Here is a 17,720-nt window from a genome sequence, read left to right as displayed (position 1 = left end):
AAAAGCGAAAGACAGCTCGTTGGTAGTGCCATCGAAGTTCGAAAAAACAAGTTAAATTAAAAAAATATTGAAGGTTAGCGGAGTTATGGCCCATCCGCCGAAGCGTGTTTTTGGCAGAGGTTTGCGGTGAACGCTCTTCAAACCGAACCGCTCAACTGAAATCAATAAAGTAAAAAGATTATTGAAGAAAAATGTATTGAGATGTGCTTAAACGGATCGGTTTCCCAATAAGAAAAAAAATCCTTGCAAAAGAGACATGTTGACCACAAAATTGAGTTTTGTGGTGTTCAAAATTTTAAATAAAACATTCATTGCAAAGAATCGAAAATTTTTGGATGAGAAAGGAACTGTTCAAGTACACGACAATGTAAATACAAACAATTCAAAAAAATATGAAAATCGAAGGAATAGTTTTTGAGATATTACGTTCACCGCAACGGTACTTTTCAAAAAAAACTTAGTTCTGAGATAATTGCGTTTAAGGGGGGGGGGGGGTTAAGGGTTTCAGTGTGAAAAAAAATCTTTTTTGCGATTTTTATTAGAACTTTGCGTGAAGCGAATTTATCCAAACTTTTGTACATTATAATTTATCATTTCAATAACATTCTGTAATTTTTCTATGCAAAAATTTCGACAAATGACTCGGTGGTTAAGCTTATGGTAGAACGTCTCTGGAAAAACACGATTTGCGGTGTTACCTGCCATTTCATAACTATTTGACCGAACTTCAAACTTTGCATACACATTCTATGTTAAAATACCTAACCCCTACGCTGAGGTTTTGAGATAAATTTTCAATTAAGGGGGTTTCCTACTTATTTTAAATAAAAATTACTATTTTTCACGAAAAAATCATATTTTTTCTGAGTAAACACCCTTTTAAATGAAAAATTATCTCAAAAATTCAACGTAGGAGTTAGGTATTTTTAACAAAGAATGTGTATGCAAGGTTTGAAAGAAATCGGTTTAGTAGTTTTATAATTGCAGGTAACACCGCCATTCATGTTTTTCCAGAGACGTTGTACAAAAAGTTTCGTCACCGAGTCATTTGTCAATATTTATATGTCCCTTTAGGTCTATTAGAGCACCTGCCGCCAAAGTCTACACGTCTTCTTTTCCTTCCTTTTTTCACCATATCCTTTTATGCAGTCGAGGAAATGGAAGATATGCACATCGAGGAAACCTGCCTTTCGGGGGACAACCACGATGACAACTCGTGCTCGGAAGAATGCCAATCGTACGATGCACAGGCCTATGGAGGAACGTCCACCGCGTCGATGCCGGTTCAGGCAGAAATCAAAGGTCCCGAAATTCTGTACAAATCCAGCAAGCAACTGTACAAAGCGGTCGCCAAAGAGTGCGGCATCACATGCAAAATGTCCGACCAGTGTCGGTGTTTGGATTGCCAGAGCCGATACTTCGACTGCGAATACGATCAGGTTAGTACGGTGATGTTTCCAATTTTAGGTACCGCCCATGAAAATATTTCATTTTCTTTGTAGAATGAAAACGAAAAAACTGACGGTGGTTTGGGAGCTGGCACGCCCATGTTCATCAGTGAAGTTATGCACGGTACGGCTTGTACCATTCTCTAAGTCACTGAATCGTCGATCTTTCATCCAACAGAAGCCTAAAGATCCTTATATACTTATAATTAGTCAACAATCACTAGGTCACACCGATAAGAAACAAACAAAATGTTGCACAAATCTTACAGCATAACTACTAAAACATAATAAATTCGATATAAATGAAGCCTTTTGAAACATTTTTAACTTACCAAAAAATATTAGATTTGCAAAGGGGGGAATATGAATTAAAGATTTCAGCGCTGACTGTATAGCTATAGTAGAATCACATTATGAGCAACTACTGGTTAACATACTGTTGAATTATGGATAGCTATGGATACTCCCTCAACTTGATGTATTAAATAAAGCATAAGTATAACTTGGTGTTGCTGAAAATTGTTTGATAACAAAAAAATCCACGCCATGGATTTGAGAGAAAAATTGATGGAACTTACGTTCTCAAAATATGAATGGCCTTCACAAAACGACCGGTAAATTAAAACCATAAGTGTAAAATATTGTAAAATTGCGTCATACAAAATACTAGTCTTTTAGGTAAGAATTTTTTAACATCTGCTTCTTTAGCAAATACATCCTAATTATATATTGTTTTGAATTTGAAAGAGCTTTATTCATTTGATCTCCAATTAAAGTAAAGCTAGGAAATCTTTCAATTGTAGGCAAAACATCAATTAACAAAAAATACCCTGAATTCAAAATATTGGATAAAAAAATGTGGCACCAAGAACGGCATACATTTACAACTATATTCCCGAAACAACGTGCATACTCATATGAATATGCAATATGTTCAAAAATGCGCCTTGAATGTTCAAGTTGGCCGTAACAAACATCCATTTATCATAACTCGAAAAGGAATTCACAAAGACAGCTGTGACTGTCACGAATGTCACAATTGTCAGGTTTTTTTTGAAGGCTGTAAGAGCGAAATGTAAACAAACAGGTTACATATTATGTGCATATCATTCATAAACCCCGTGTGTATATGTTTTGCACTTACATTCTGCACTGAGTCTGAAATAACAAGTGTTTTTAAATGTTTCCAAACTTGATAAAGAAGTCAATGGTTTTCTTTTCACAACTGCTGATGCCTTGCCATATGATCAACTTGCGAGGAACATTATTCCCCTATTATTTATTTAATTTTTTATTTATTTGAATGCCTTAACCTTGCGAGAAAGAAAGAAATATGATAATTGACATCGCATTCTATAAATCTACAAATGATTGTTTTGTTATATAGGTGTGGGTGCAGTTGTATTTGTCCTGGAGAAACGGTGTGGTTGAGCCATCAGAGGATGTCAAAAAGTTCCACGTCCTTGAGAAAGGACAGTAGCACTTCGTCGCTTTTGTGCTATCTTATGACAAGCGCCATTTAGCACATTTCGAGAAAATATAAACAAAAGTCGAACTCGCACGTGTCATAGGTATGTATTGATGACAAAATTTGTATGGCGTGTCATAATCGTGTATGGAAAATTTTCCATTGAAAAAAGGACCAATTATTAACTCTTATTCGTATCTTTGGCTTCATTTAGACTATAAACAATCGGTGAGACGCATTTTGAAGGAAATGAATCAGGGAATCTAGAAATAATAATTATTTTTGGTTATAGTATAGCCAAATATACTATATTCCCAATTTGAAACTAACTGCATTTTTCTCACTATTCATGTATTTTTGTTTTGAAAATGGTTGTGCCATTGTGTTTCTAGATAGTTTACACATAAAAACATCTATACATCAAGATAACTTGAACCAATTCTCAGACAGTCATATGAAAAATTAAAAAAAATCTCAGCACGTTTCTCGCTATATCTCAGTAGCGAAGTAGAATGTCAAATATCTGAAAACGCCACTTTGTAGAGATTTTTTAGACAAGTAATGTGGCATATCTAACTCAGTTCACCCCGAAATGGCGTTTGTCATAAGATAGCACAACAGGGACGACTTCCCCTCGTAGTTCGAGTTCCGCATGTAACACATATTTGTGGAGGGACACGCGATACGGTATGGGCATGGGAGGCTTTCGTATGGCCAACTCTGAGCCGCAACAGTACTACAGTTGTTCTCTTCTTTGATGAGCTGAAGGTGTCTGGTATTACTGCGTAAATGACACACGAAAGTTTCAGCCATCCTTGACTTCAACTTACCTAAAATATCTGCGGCTGGGACAAGTCTAGTGAGATGTCGGCGGGCGTGTCTTCCCCTGGTCGACAAGCGGTCAGCCCTTTCATTGCCATCGATGCCGCAGTAACCGGGGACCCAGCAAATTGTTGTAAGTGGGTCATACTCGGACTCGATAGCCTGGCGGGATTTCCCCAACTAAAACGCGTAGATAACTACCAAAGAATCCAACAACAAAACGACGGATGTATCTTCCTGTTTTTGGACCATGGTGAGTGCGATAGCTGACGCCTCGGCTGAGAAAACCAAGCATGGCGCCCGTAGGCGGAAGGAGATCCCCTCCCCTATTCCGTTTACTCATATTCCGACCTCATCACCAATCTTGGAGCCGGCGGTAAAAATCTGCATGTGATTGCTATACCTGCTGGCCATCAGTCGGTTGTATTCGGCTCTGACTTCACTACCGGCAGCACCGGCCCTGCAGACAGATTTGCTCCGTGACCTTGCCAGATCCTGTCACAAGTTCGGTGTAAGCGGGCGATCGGTGGCAAATCTTTGTCTGCGGATTCCCGATGGATCTCGCTTGCTCTCTGTAGCAGGAAATAGTTTCTTCGGCTGTACGTTCTTAAAATCCCTATGCTCTTCTAGCGATGGTGAGTGCAGCCGCCTAACGAAGGGGAAGAATCCCGGCTTCCATGCAGGCCACCTCAGCAGGCGTACTTTGTAGCAGGCCGGAGGCAGTGCGAATCTTTCAGTGGCATTTATTTTTTTTTTTACAATGGAAAATGCAATTTACGCACAGACCCAGTACACGTGCTTAGTAGATGCCAAGCTACCACACGGGGTGTACTGGAGTGTCGGGCTCCACCATGAACAAGGTAATACCGACTAAACTCCATTGGGCTTCGCCATTGTTCTCCCCAGGCACTACCTCTCGGTATTACTTCTGGGGGGATGGCTGTACTTGATGTACACACTCACTCTCGCTCACGCGTTCATACATCCTGTATGAGGCTTACTTGGGTGCTCGCTCTGTCACACCCTGATTCACTCTCTAACACTCCATGTGAGGCTTACTTTTGTGCTCACCCCTATCACGCCATGTGAGGCTTACTTGTGTGCTCACCTTTTTCGTACCTTGTGAGGCTTACTTTTGTGCTCACCTCTAACATACCATGTAAGGCTGACTTGGATGCTCACCCTAGCACCTGATTCACTCTCGATCATACCACTCTATTACGCCCTGTCGCCCCCCCCCCCCCCTTGCATCCCATGTGGGACATTTTTCTTAGGCCCCACTTCTGACATACCATGTGAGGCTTACTTGGGTGCTCCCGGAGTGGTTAGTCGATAATTCATTCTCATCGTCGATAACGTTAACCACCCGTCAATGTCATCGGAAACTCCGTTAACGATAATTGTATCGTTGAATTCATCGTCATCGTCGATAATTCATCGGCGGTTATCCCAATACATTTTGCGTTACTTTCCCGTTTATTGGAGCTTAAGTTGAAGCGGTTAACTTTCAATTGTTTAGAAATAAATACCTATTGAATGACACATTGTTGGCAGTTGAAAATCAATAGTTTTGGATTTTTATCAATGCCTAGGGGAGCCGACGATGCGTCAACTTTTCGGGAAAAAGTTTTATACTGAGGGAAAGTTATTGGCAGTTGGGAGATGCATCGTAGTAGCCATGCGCGATGGATGCAAGTTTTTTCGCAAACGTCAATTTTTTGAGAAAAATTTGCAAAACTTTCGAGAGTGAAAAACAAATTGTGAGTGCATTAAGGTTGCACAGAGAAAGCGCAAAATTCGCAAACGAAAAAAGCAGTTTTTTTCCACACCGTATGTCAGATCTTCATAAAAATCAATCAGCGTATGTAGAATGTTGTTACAGTACTGCTGATTGATTTTTATGAAGATCTGACATACGGTGTGGAAAAAAACTGCTTTTTTCGTTTGCGAATTTTGCGCTTTCTCTGTGCAACCTTAAGTGTTCTAGATGTCACAAACAAGTGTTGGTTCCCGGAATTGTTCCAGTGTCAGACTGGATCGCAGCTGCGCTTTCCTTCCATTTGACTGTCAGTGGCGGAGATGAAGAACAAGAAAATTGTGCACGCCCAATGTCCGATGCATTTGAATGACAGTGAGCCAATATGAAAGTGGAAAATAAACATTTCATCTTAGAGATTTAAGGTGCGGCATACAAGAAATTATCGTTATTCTTTTATTCTATATATTCATTTCTTAGCAAAATATTCACAAATTACGTAATTTAAATATATCACTAACCATTTGGAAAATAGTAGATATCAAGAATAATGGTGACAATGTTCTGAACATTTTTGATAGCAGCTATCGGATGCGAAAAAAAAAATTAATTTTCAACAGCAAAAAAGCTTAAGCTTCGGAGAAATTGATTTGTGATATGTTTAAATCTTAACCCATCTCTTGTGCCTTTTCCTTTCTTCAATTTCAAAGAGTGAATAAAGGCGCCATAACCTAGGTTCATTAGCCTGGAAAGGTTCTACATTTGTCCCATCCCAGGAAACAAAGGAGTGACAATAACGTCCTTAGTCAAATCACTCCTTACGATTTATCAAGTCCTCTTCAAACTGAAACGGTCGGTACGGTTGTACACGCTGCCTCATTCTATGAGATTCAAAATGATTTGTTGCTTAAATTCTTCATTCAATAAATAATTTGATAGCCGCATAATTTTCAATCATCTGTTACATATTGTACGCTGCACAGTTGGCCTGGCCGCTTCAATGATTTTGTTACATACTATATGTATGTGGCAGAAACATTATTATTGACAAGAAAAATTGTAGGCAAACGTCTGCTATTTTCCAGGGTCCCTTCAATTTAAAACACTTTTCAGAAAAGTTGAAAAAATCTATTTTGACACATCGTCGTTCCTCTGTCGGCCTTCTCTTTTCCCTCCACCCTCTTGACGTATGCTTCCTGCTCTTGTCTTGCGACTCGAACAGCCTTGCGGAGCACCAGCAGGTTCTGTTTCAGATCCTTGCTGATGTTCTGCTTCGCGTTTGCAAACTCGAATATGCTTTCGAGTTGCTCCACAACCTTAAGCATCGCGGGTAGTGGCCCGTCCGGCGTGTTGGTAGGGCTATTTCCTACCACCGCTGGGGAGTCACTGATGCTGTTGGATGCGGAAAGGCGTCTGATTAGGCACCCCCAATTCCTACGCCGAATGTATGGTCGGACAGGTTGTCGCTTAGGAAGTGGCCCATGACCCGGTGATCCCCCAGTTGGCCATATGTTGCAGCATTCCGCGAGCTTATGTCAATGTATAAAATATCCATTGACAGTTTTCTGTCAAGAACAGTAATTTTGGAGCAGACTCGTGCATGTATAGCATTGAAAAACATAGGCAAGCAAATATTATTGACGTTAACGTAATTTCACTTCCTCTAGGGGTCCAAAACTGGTTGGTTACCCTATGCCGTTATTCAAGTTAACCATGTTACAATACTAAGGGCGAGAGATTTGATCAAACGCTATGCAAATATAATTCTCGACGAACTTATGATTAGGGCTCAAAAGCCAACTGTCAAAAATCATTCCGGCGGAAAATTCCGGACGAACCGTTAATCGCCCAGCACTGCCGTTGCTAGCAAACAAAAAAGAAAAGTTTTCTCTTTCGTTGACTGCTATGCACAGTGTTTGAGTAATGACGGTTTCTCCAGAATTTCTCTTCAAAGTGAATTTTGACATTTGGCTTTTGAGCTTTAATCATATGTTTGTCGAAAATTATTTCCTCTCGCTCCGTTCGCCGATTCGTCTTGTTCGCTGGTTCGCCCCGTTCTACTCTATTAGAAATTAAAGGAGATGAGAATTGAAATCCTTTTGTATAGCCACTGAAATGCCAGTTTAATTTAGAACGAAGCGATTTAATAAAAAATTTCTTTGCATCTATAGTTTTTTGATAGGATGAAGATTTGACTAGGTGTATGCCAAAATCAAACACAGATTACCGAAAATACCGATTTTATATGCAGCAACATGGTAGGTTTTAAATAAAATCGGATATGGTAGATATTGAATTAAACAATAGGGCCGATAAAAATGGTGCACACTTAAGAGGAAAAATAATATATTTATAAAGAAGTTTGGATCACAGAGATAGAAATATACCGTATTTAGTAATTTGATGAAAAATGTCATTATTCCACTAAGTTACCCACAATATGTCCTTTGGTTATAGAAAATAAAACTAAATCTAACCGAAATCAACGACTTCACTTTTTAAAACGATGATCATCATATAAAATTTACTAGTGACGATTCGCTCAGCAGAAGGGGAACTAGGGACAAGTGCGAGACCTTAAGCGGAAACATTAAAAGATCAAAAAGCTCCTAAAATTGTATATTCTGTGAAGAATGCTTGTTTAAATGATTCTTAACAAGATATAATGTTTTCAGCGCTTCAAAAAATTGGCTTCATTGAAAATTTGGTGGTTGCCATATCATGGAAAAAACGACATTTTAAAAATGGCTACGGGTAAGACCGACACCCCGAAAGGGCAAGAGCGTCACGCTTTCTAATTTTCTTTTTGCGCATTTTTTTTTTTCATTTAAAATGTATTGTGTATATGTGAAAAAGTGTAGTTATGAGTATATGGGGTGCAAAATAATGTTTTCTGGGGTTTCATCGCGTACCAAGAGGAAGAGCATTCGAATGCATTGTGTTATGAATAAATTATGTTGAACACTTGACTTGTATTATGGGATGCATTTTCTCAACTAATCCTTTTAAGCTTTATTGTCCAACCTGCGAATCACGACTGTGTAAGTTTTAACATTTCATATATCCACAATTCGTAGTATATAGCAATTGCAATCAACTAGTGTATGAAAATGGATAGACCGCCATTGTTAATACAAAATTCACTGAATAATGATAATACTAGATAATACATACAGTTGAGATAAATTATATTGTCTATTATTTGAGGTAGGCAACTCTATTTTATATTCTTCTTAATGAAAATTATTTATGAAACGTCTACCTGTTCAATAATGAAAAAATAATAAGAATCGATTAACAAACCACTGAGGTATGGCCTTTTGAAGTAAACATTCCAACTTTTATTCATTTTTTTTTAATTTACACGTTATAGTTACCGTTAGGTATACAACCCTATTTTCATATTTTTAGTACAGCATATAAATAACACCTTTTCTACATTATATTCATGTAATTAAATTGTAAAGTTTTTCTTTAAAACCGCAACACGTATAAACGATCTAAATAATCAATGGACAAACATGGATTCACACTTGAAGTCTGGTGGAAAACCCATTTATGACTGCATACCACGTTCAAATTGTTATAACATTCGATTCCGTCAATGAAATATTTTCAAACTTGCAGGGAATATACTTGAATACTATATTTTACGAATTCCAAGCACCAAATGAGTGGACAGATTTGTTTTTGTTTATAAAGATCAGACCAAACCTGTGGGTGTGTGCTGATAGCCTTATGAAACGTGTCATAAAACTTCCAATCGCCATATCTCTCGATGGATCATTTTGAAATTCACTGAGAAGATGCTTGGATACTGTACCTTTCGAATGCCGTATGCCGAATCGATGGTCATTTTTTTAGTTAATAATGGTTTTAGGCACACCGTGTATAGGTTTAAAAACATACCAGGTTAAGAGCCTGGTTACTGTTCGAACTGGAAGCCCGTAGTCTTGGCAACATTTGGTTCCAGCAAGATAGCGTCACGTGCCAAACAAATGATGTAACAATGGAATTATTACGTGACAAAGCATTGCATTGGCCAAACCAAGTTTCGATTTCATTAATTCTCATCGGGTTAATCCAGCCCCCTGCTAGGCAGCCATTTTGTCCTAGCCAACATCTGCCATTGTTAAAATCAAAACAACCCAATGCTATTGCACGGGCGACGTGGGCCTAGATGCAGCTAGGCCCATCATATGTTGACTACTGTCAAAGTCCGTATATCTCCATAGCGGATAACAGGAGTGACACCCTCCTGGGTTAATCAGAATTCCTTTTCTTGCAGGACATTTCGCAAGATTAGGGGTTTGCTCAGAAACACAAATAGTGTGTAGCGTCAATATTGCGCTAGCTTAGTCCTACACTAAGTTAGTGTCTGATTCGGAAGACACGAATTCGAAATGCAAATTCCATAATTAATTTAACAGATAACTTGCCAAACTATATGTCTTGTTCGTGAAAACAAACTTGAATCTGCTAGGAAACTTGCCACGAGAAAGATTTGTTTAAAATAGGCTTTCGCATATTATTCATCATCGATCAAAACACATTCATTGGGCATCATCAGCACCTGGACGTACAGCATACGGGCTCGAAATTTAACCACTGTTTTTTGTTTGTTTATTTGGCGCTTCGATTGGGTTGTTCATTTTCTGAAATAACATTTGAAGAATTTTCGGAAATGGATTCGACAACAGTTCAGCAGGTAGTATTCAGTTTGTACGCCAAATGATTGCCTGATCAGGAAAAATAATTGCCGAATGGTCTTAGGTTGTTCGGAAAGTGCAGTTGATGATAAACGGTTCCACTCCGACGCTTCAATTGCACTTTGCAGAGAGAAAGTTTCTTTCTACTTTTTAATCACTCGAATTCTCTTAAAATAATCCCGTAACTTCTTCTCTTACTCACTCGACATTTTCATTGCTTGCAAGCAAGGGAAAAGTCGTATCTCGAATCATTTGTTCACCATTTTCAAGACGGCTTTTCTTATCTATGAAGCATTCTGCTACCACAGAAAATGAAGCAAAGCATCTTGGCGTAACGGACGCAACAGAACCGAAGAATCGGTTTTTTATTTGTTCCATTCTTACTCATGGTTCTTTTCGAATAGGTCGTGGTGTGTGTCGGATTTTCATTAAAAAAATAAATTTTGAAAGACAATTATCACGGGAAATATGAATATGTCCCATACTTCAGTTTTTCAATACAATCACTAGCTCATAAATCCGCAGAATCGAACAACGACGAATACATATCATTAGTAAAGTATTTTCGTTTCCTCAGCACAAAAATCAATATCGAAGGTATCAATATCATTCTCAATCTCCAAGCAAAGACAATTGCATAGAGGAAATAATGAAAATGCTCTCTTTTGAATTTACCAGCTTGCGTAGTCTTAGGCCGTTGTTTCATTTTTGGTTTCGCAAAGTTCTGGTTATATAGTCTTCATTTTCGTCTAATTTTGGCAAATGAAAGACATTTTTTAACTCTGATCACTAGTATCTTACTGCAAACAAACCCTGCCTAAAGATCGTGTGGCATGCGGCGGTCGAATACAAGCATTGATCCACTGGGATCCTGGTCCCATGTCGTAAGAAGAGACTAAAACTGAATACTTTTCTTCATTTCCTGCATGTTTTAGACTATCTACACACTTAGAAAAAATGAAAATTACATTTGACGTAAACAACATTGCGACGTATTTTGCTGTCTAATAATGAAATTTGACATGTTTCGAGATGTGAAATAAATTATTGTGTCTCTTTTGATGTAGAACTCGGCTGAATGGAGATGTAGACTTGTGAACAAAACGCATTTTTACATGTTCCTATTATATAAATTGAAGTGAATTATGACGCTCCTTTTATGTGCATCTTGCGAGATGTAAATATTTTTAAGTGTGTAATTTTGTGAAATAAATTAGTAAATCAATTTTTATCATTCTTCCTATCTAATCGTAATAAACCTGCTTGCTTCTCTTTTTAGTAGTTAAAACAATAATAAACGACACGCTCGTGAAATTGCTAGTATGCCTGTCATGCAAAGTAAGGTTTCCCCTGCAGGTAATTTATGTTTAGGGACGCACAAAATTCTCTCATATTCTCGATAAAACCGATGCCTACTTTTTAGTTGTAGCCTCAGTTGGTTTACCATTTTTTATTATTTTTTTTCGAAATTATTTGCTAAGAAAAACATTTGAATTAAGTATATTGATAGACATTTTCTCGCTATTCCTCGTTATGATATTCCTAAAACGTATTAATAGGCACCCTCGTGGCCCTCCTGAAACATCAATTCACGGGAGAATTCCAGCACCATTTTTAATCGAATACCTATACCAACTGTTAATCTTTCTGCTCCAGTGTCACTTAGGTAGTGCGCGTAGTACTATTCACGGCCTATGCCGTTATACGCAAAATTGTCCCATGTACATAGGGAATCCCATAGAACATGGGACAAATATGCGTATTACGGCAGTATAGTAGTATCAAATGTCGCACTAACACTCCTCTCCTCTTTTTCTGCTGCGATCTACTCGCGAGTCTGGTTGGTGCTGGTATTAATCAATAAGTAACTTTGGATTATCAGGAGTTGTACATTGAATGATAATTTGTTACTTCTAGGCATAATCATCTATTGATTTTCTGTGCAATGTCAGCTAATCTCGATTAATAATGGAGATGCAACCTGAGGTAGTCGCACAAGCAGAAGCTATCGGAGTGCTTGAGCTTGAGCTTGTACGACCACCTCTGGCTGCTACTCCGTTATCGATCTGGACTAGCTGAAATAGCACAGGAAATCAATAGATAATTATGTTACTATGTTTTAATTGCCGCAAGGTTCTACTGTATCGATTTTGTTGGCTATTTTCGGCTAATTTGAGACTAAGAGAAACGAAAGCAATGAAATTGAAAGACGGATAGGTATTCTAGAGCGAATCAGTTATAAACTTAGAACGGAAAACTAGAACTAGGCAGGCTCATATGGGCATGATCGAAAGGAAATGTGAAGAATTTTTTGCCTTCTGCAGAGTAGGAGTTGGGCGTTTCACCCAAGTCTACCGCATGGTCTATGGTAGAACATAACTCATCCATGCGATCATTCTTCTCCCTTTCTGCTAGCATCAAGCCGTGACGTATGCATTCAATCGACACCAAGCTATCGGTGTCGCACCGATCCTATTGTGATTGAACTACTTATTTATATAAACTAGTTGGTAAACTAGTTGGTAAAAAAGTAGATAAAAAATCGATTTCTGCTTGCTTTCGTTTCTCTTAGTCTCAAATTTGCCGAAAATAGCCAACAAAATCGATACAATAGATAATTATGCTTGGGAGTAGCGAAACATCGTTCATTGTGCAATTCCTGGTAATCCTAGTGTTTATTGATCAAGACCGGTGCCGGCCAGGCCCGAACGTAGATCGCAAAAGGAAAGGGAAGGAATGTTAGTCCGATACTTGTTTTTGCTTGAGGCCGTACATACTACTGCGCACTCCACAAGTATCACAGGAGGAGGATATTCTATAGGGGTGCTATACTTCATGTTCTAGTTATTTTCCATCAGCCTATTTCCGTTGCGAAGCCAAACTCATGGACCGGGGAGCAACGGCTTTACTTCCCTTCCGAAGGAAGATCACACATTTTTTCACCTCGGAAACTACTTTCAGCAGTAGCAGAGCTTCATCGTTCGTTCGCATTACTGGCGTCTAATGTGCACTGTGACACCTTTTCAATCCCTTTCGCTTGGTATATTATTCATGACTATCAGTGTGCACACTTTAGACTTTGTAGTCTATAGCTGCCGCAGGATGTTCACATGATTGGTTGCTCGTTACTTTAGCAACACTGGGTATTAGCAAAAAAAAATGTCAAAATTATTTTTATCTGGAGGGACAAAGTTTTATTTCATTCTGTTGAAACCTCCACCACCAAAAACAGTCTGCTACCAGTATGGAAACACTACAACCTGGACACACCTAACAATACTATCTTCCCAGTATACCGGTCTCGTGGAATAGCTTTGGAGTAAAAGCTCTGTAGCATTCAAGCAGCTAGTATAAACGATGGTATAGACATATATTGGAAATTATCTATATAAAAAAACCGCAATACTTGGAAAATCAGCAAAAAATTACAAAAAAGATTTCAATTTGTATATAAACATTATTTCTGGAAGATGTTTTGGAAACCGGTATTTTACTTCAAAGCTCTTGGGCTCCACCCGAACTTTTTCTGTCTACGTGCTTGGTTCGTGTTATGATTTTCCGAAACTCAGTTGATTAACAATCCGACAGTCTATGAAAATACAGTCGGGGGTATCGGGCTTACCCACAGTGTCGGTCTTACCACCATTTCCCCTGCCATTTTTATTGCCTTTCTCGTATAGAAATTTAAGTTTTATAGAATCGCTCTGAATTTCGACTTTTCAACTGAGGCCCGAAGGGGCGAGTCTCATCAACCATTCGATTGAATTCGTCGAGATCGGAAAATGTCTGTGTATATGTATGTATGTGTTTATGTGTCAAAGGATCTCACCCATTTTACTCAGATATGGTCGGGCCGATTTCAACAATATTGTATTCAAATAAAAGATGTAACATCGCCATAGGCTGCTATTGAATTTTATTAGGTTCAGATCTCTGGTTTCGGAGTTCCGAGTTATAGCTGTAGAGTCTGGCAACACAGCCGACAGCTGACGTGAGATTGTGGGGGATTTAACAAAACATCGGATGTGAGAAGCGGGATTAAGAACCGACCGAAGACTACGAAGAGGTGGAACAAACCGAGCGCGAGAATAAACTGAATTTATAAGAGAGTTTATTATTAATAATCCGAACAAAACATAGATACTATAAACTGGCGACGACGTTTGAATAATTAAAAGTTGCGGAATTATCAAAAAAGTTACGGATACTTGAGAACAATGGCGGAGTTGATCGATTCGTTCGGTTCAGTATTCGTCGTTTGTTGTGGATGATTGTCGAACATCAGAAACCGAAGATACGTACAGTTTTCGTGTTAATATACCAAACAAAAATACTAACTATACATTAGGGACCATTCATAAATTACGTAACGCAAAAATTGCCCAAAATTGACTCCCCCCTCCCCCCATGTAACAAATTGTCACAAATTTCTTCATCCCCCCCCTCCCCTGTTACGTAACAAATTCCTAGAACATTTTTTTTTTCTTCGGTGAAAACATGTTACGTAACGATCTAGCTGACTCCTCCTCCCCCCTATGTCACAACATGTCAACTTGTTGAACCGCCTCCCCCCCCCCCCCCTAAAAGCGTTACGTAATTTATGAATGGTCCCTTAGCGGTAACTACTACAAAGAAAACAAGTTATGATTTATGTGAATTATGCTATAACGTATGCAGCCGATCTATTCTACAAGATCATGTTGGTCCTATTGATAAATGAGAATAGTGTGAATGGTACGTCTGCGGCAACAATCGTATTTGTGCGGTTTTGATAAATATTCAAAGGGAACGAAACAAATTTTTAAATGAAGCTAATGCTCATGAATGTTGTCGTGGAAGATTGCAGTTCGGTTGAACTTTGTCGACGTATGTTGCTAATGTAGGGTTGACATTAGTGCTGGTTGCCATCTGCTGGTGCCAGCATGCTGGCAACCAGCACTCTACCAGCATAATGTAAACGCATGCCATCTGCTGGTGCCAGCTGCTGGCAAGCGTTTACATTATGCTGGTAGAGTGCTGGTTGCCAGCATGCTGGCACCAGCAGATGGCAACCAGCACTAATGTAAACTGGGCATAAAAGACCGTACGCTGGATCAAGTTGAAAATATAGCATCTTGTTTGGATGAGTCGAATCGCAAATGCAGGATCTGTTGAAGCCCCTGGACTCTAGTACCGTAGAGAAAGTTTACAAAGTCAAAGAAAGGTACACACGCTCGTCCGTATTTGCCTTCCAATAAATTTGGTAGTGGCCGTCATGTAAATATTGCCTGCTTTAAATGTGGATAACCCGGGCATATTTCATCGTCCGAAGCCTGCCCAGCAAGAGGTAGACAGTACAGAAATTGTAATCGGATGAGACATTTCGAGTCCAAATCAAATCACTGAAAAAGAGTCCAATGTCGGAAAAGTATTCTGTGTCATCACCAGCTATGAAAATTCTAGAAAATTCGACGAATCGAACAGCCACAGGCAGATGAAACCTCAAAGCATTATGTCTAAAAATCGCAAAACATAATTCATCAAATATGTTGAGATTTCTGGTAGGAGGCGCTTCGCTTGATACGCTGGTGGACTCTGGCGCAGATGCCAATCTAGTCACCGTAGAAACATGGGAGCAGCTAAAACAGGCTGGTGTCATAGTTTCCAGTTCAATAAAAGATACAGATCGAACGATTTTGTCGTACGGTAGCAGTGACCCACTATCATTGCGTGGAAAGTTCACAGCTGAAATACGAATTGACAACAGAAGCGCTTCCGCACATTTCTGCGTAGTGGTGAAGAGTCCCAGGTGAAGAAGTGAACGTGTTTTCTTTGTGATTACACAGCAAAAAAGTTGAAGGTGATGAGTGGAAGCTACAGTCAATAACGTAAAACTGGATTTGTTCGCGTGTATCAAAGATGTCGAAGTGCATATCCATCTGCAACCACATGTCAAACCAGTTGTGCAACCTGTCCGGAGATTACGATACCTTTGGAAGCGGAGGTCAACCGTAAGCTAGACGGGATGCCGAGTCGTGAACACTATTGAACCAAAAACCGGACCTGCATCATGGGTCTCGCCGTTGGTGGTGGTTTCTAAAGTCAACGGTGGACTCCATCTTTGGGTGGATCTTCGAAGTTTGAACAAAGCGCCGTACCTCGTGAACACCATCCAATGCCTGTCATTGAACAGATACATGCTAGGCTCGGTAGTGGAACCGTTTGGAGTAAATTACACATCAAAGATTCATTCCTTCAGATTATGGTGGCTGCAGAGTCGCGCTATATTCTTACTTTTATTACTGAAAGGGAACAATTAAATCATGACAAATGTTAGTTCAGAACTGTGGAGGAAGAGTGGCTTGGACGTAAAATTGGCAGTTCAGGATTTTCCCCTCAAGTATAAAGGTAGCTGCAGTTCAAAATGTTCGACAACCCTTCAACGATAGTGAAGTTTGCAGCTTTTTAGGGCTTTCAAACTATCTCAACCAATTCATTTAACCGCTTGGAGAATTTACAAAGAAATGCAAGGAATTCTCTTGGAATTCACGGTATGAGGGAACGTTTCAAGCAATACAGCGTACTATGTCAGAAGTAAAGATTCTCGGATTTTATGATACCAACTACACAACTACTCAACAGACCTCGGTGCAATGCTTGTACAAACCGACAACAATGGTCAACGTAGGGTTATTTGCTTTGCATCGAACTCTTTAACAGTAATTGAAAAACGTTATTGTCAGACATGAAAAGAGGCTTTAGTATGGGCGGTTTAAAGGTTCCAGTTCAACAACTTCGGAACACAATTTAAATTTGTGACAGATTGCTGTACCTGTTTACTCCTAGGTCCCGCTCTTGCCCAAGGATCGAGAGGTGTCTCTAAGGCTTCAGTGCTATTCTGTTGTTCACATTCGTGGAGATGAGAACGCTGCCCTTTTACGTCTTTTGTGCAATGCAATCAAACCGTATGAAGAACTTAGTGGTTGCAATTTTCTGAGATGAACTGCTTGATAAAACGCAAGACGATATAGAAATCTCAGTTGTTTGAAGGATGAAACTTCAAATTTATTACCCGTTGCTTACCGAATTATTTCTTCAGAATTGTGCGACGTTAGCGGAATAGTTGTTCGTGGAGCCTTTAATGTGATACCACAGATAACAGACGTTTGGGCTCGATTCGAAACGTGTGTAAATACCCGCTACTGAAATTACGAATCAATCACATCCTGAAATACGTTTGGCAAACGTTTGTAGGTGGCGCAGTGATCGACGCGATATAGTTAGAGTATGGTTGCCAAATACGTGTAGCAAACAGTCGCGTAGATGGCAACAGTGAAACACGAATTTCCAACGCTTATAAATTTGAAAGTTTACACAGGTTTTTTAAGAAACTTCGTTCTAGCCTAAATGTCTGTTATCTGTGGAGATACCTACTTTGATGAGTCGGCAGTTACTGCATATAACACATGATGGTCATCCAGGGATGAGAATGATGAAGTCATATCTACGCTCTGCTGGCCTTAGCTCGTCACTGATGT

At 39.2% G+C, this 17,720-nt stretch overlaps 1 protein-coding gene across 2 annotated transcripts in view; it reads left to right on the top strand.

Annotated features, from left to right (window-relative positions):
* Positions 1–7,980, top strand: part of LOC131694049 (uncharacterized) — a 52,405-nt gene extending 44,425 nt beyond the window's left edge. For both annotated transcript variants that reach the window (XM_058982404.1, XM_058982405.1), the window contains exons 5-7: positions 1,150–1,439; positions 1,503–5,512; positions 5,718–7,980. In XM_058982404.1, coding sequence (XP_058838387.1) covers positions 1,150–1,439; positions 1,503–1,595 — 383 coding nt within the window. In that variant the 3' untranslated portion in view covers positions 1,596–5,512; positions 5,718–7,980. The remainder of the gene's footprint in view (positions 1–1,149; positions 1,440–1,502; positions 5,513–5,717) is intronic.
* The last annotated feature ends 9,740 nt before the right edge of the window (positions 7,981–17,720 follow it).

Source organism: Topomyia yanbarensis, chromosome 3 (genome assembly GCF_030247195.1).
Source record: "Topomyia yanbarensis strain Yona2022 chromosome 3, ASM3024719v1, whole genome shotgun sequence".
Taxonomy (NCBI): Eukaryota; Metazoa; Arthropoda; class Insecta; order Diptera; family Culicidae; genus Topomyia; species Topomyia yanbarensis.
The sequence above is the reverse complement of the archived record's forward strand: the minus strand, read 5'-3'. Positions and strand labels throughout refer to the sequence as shown.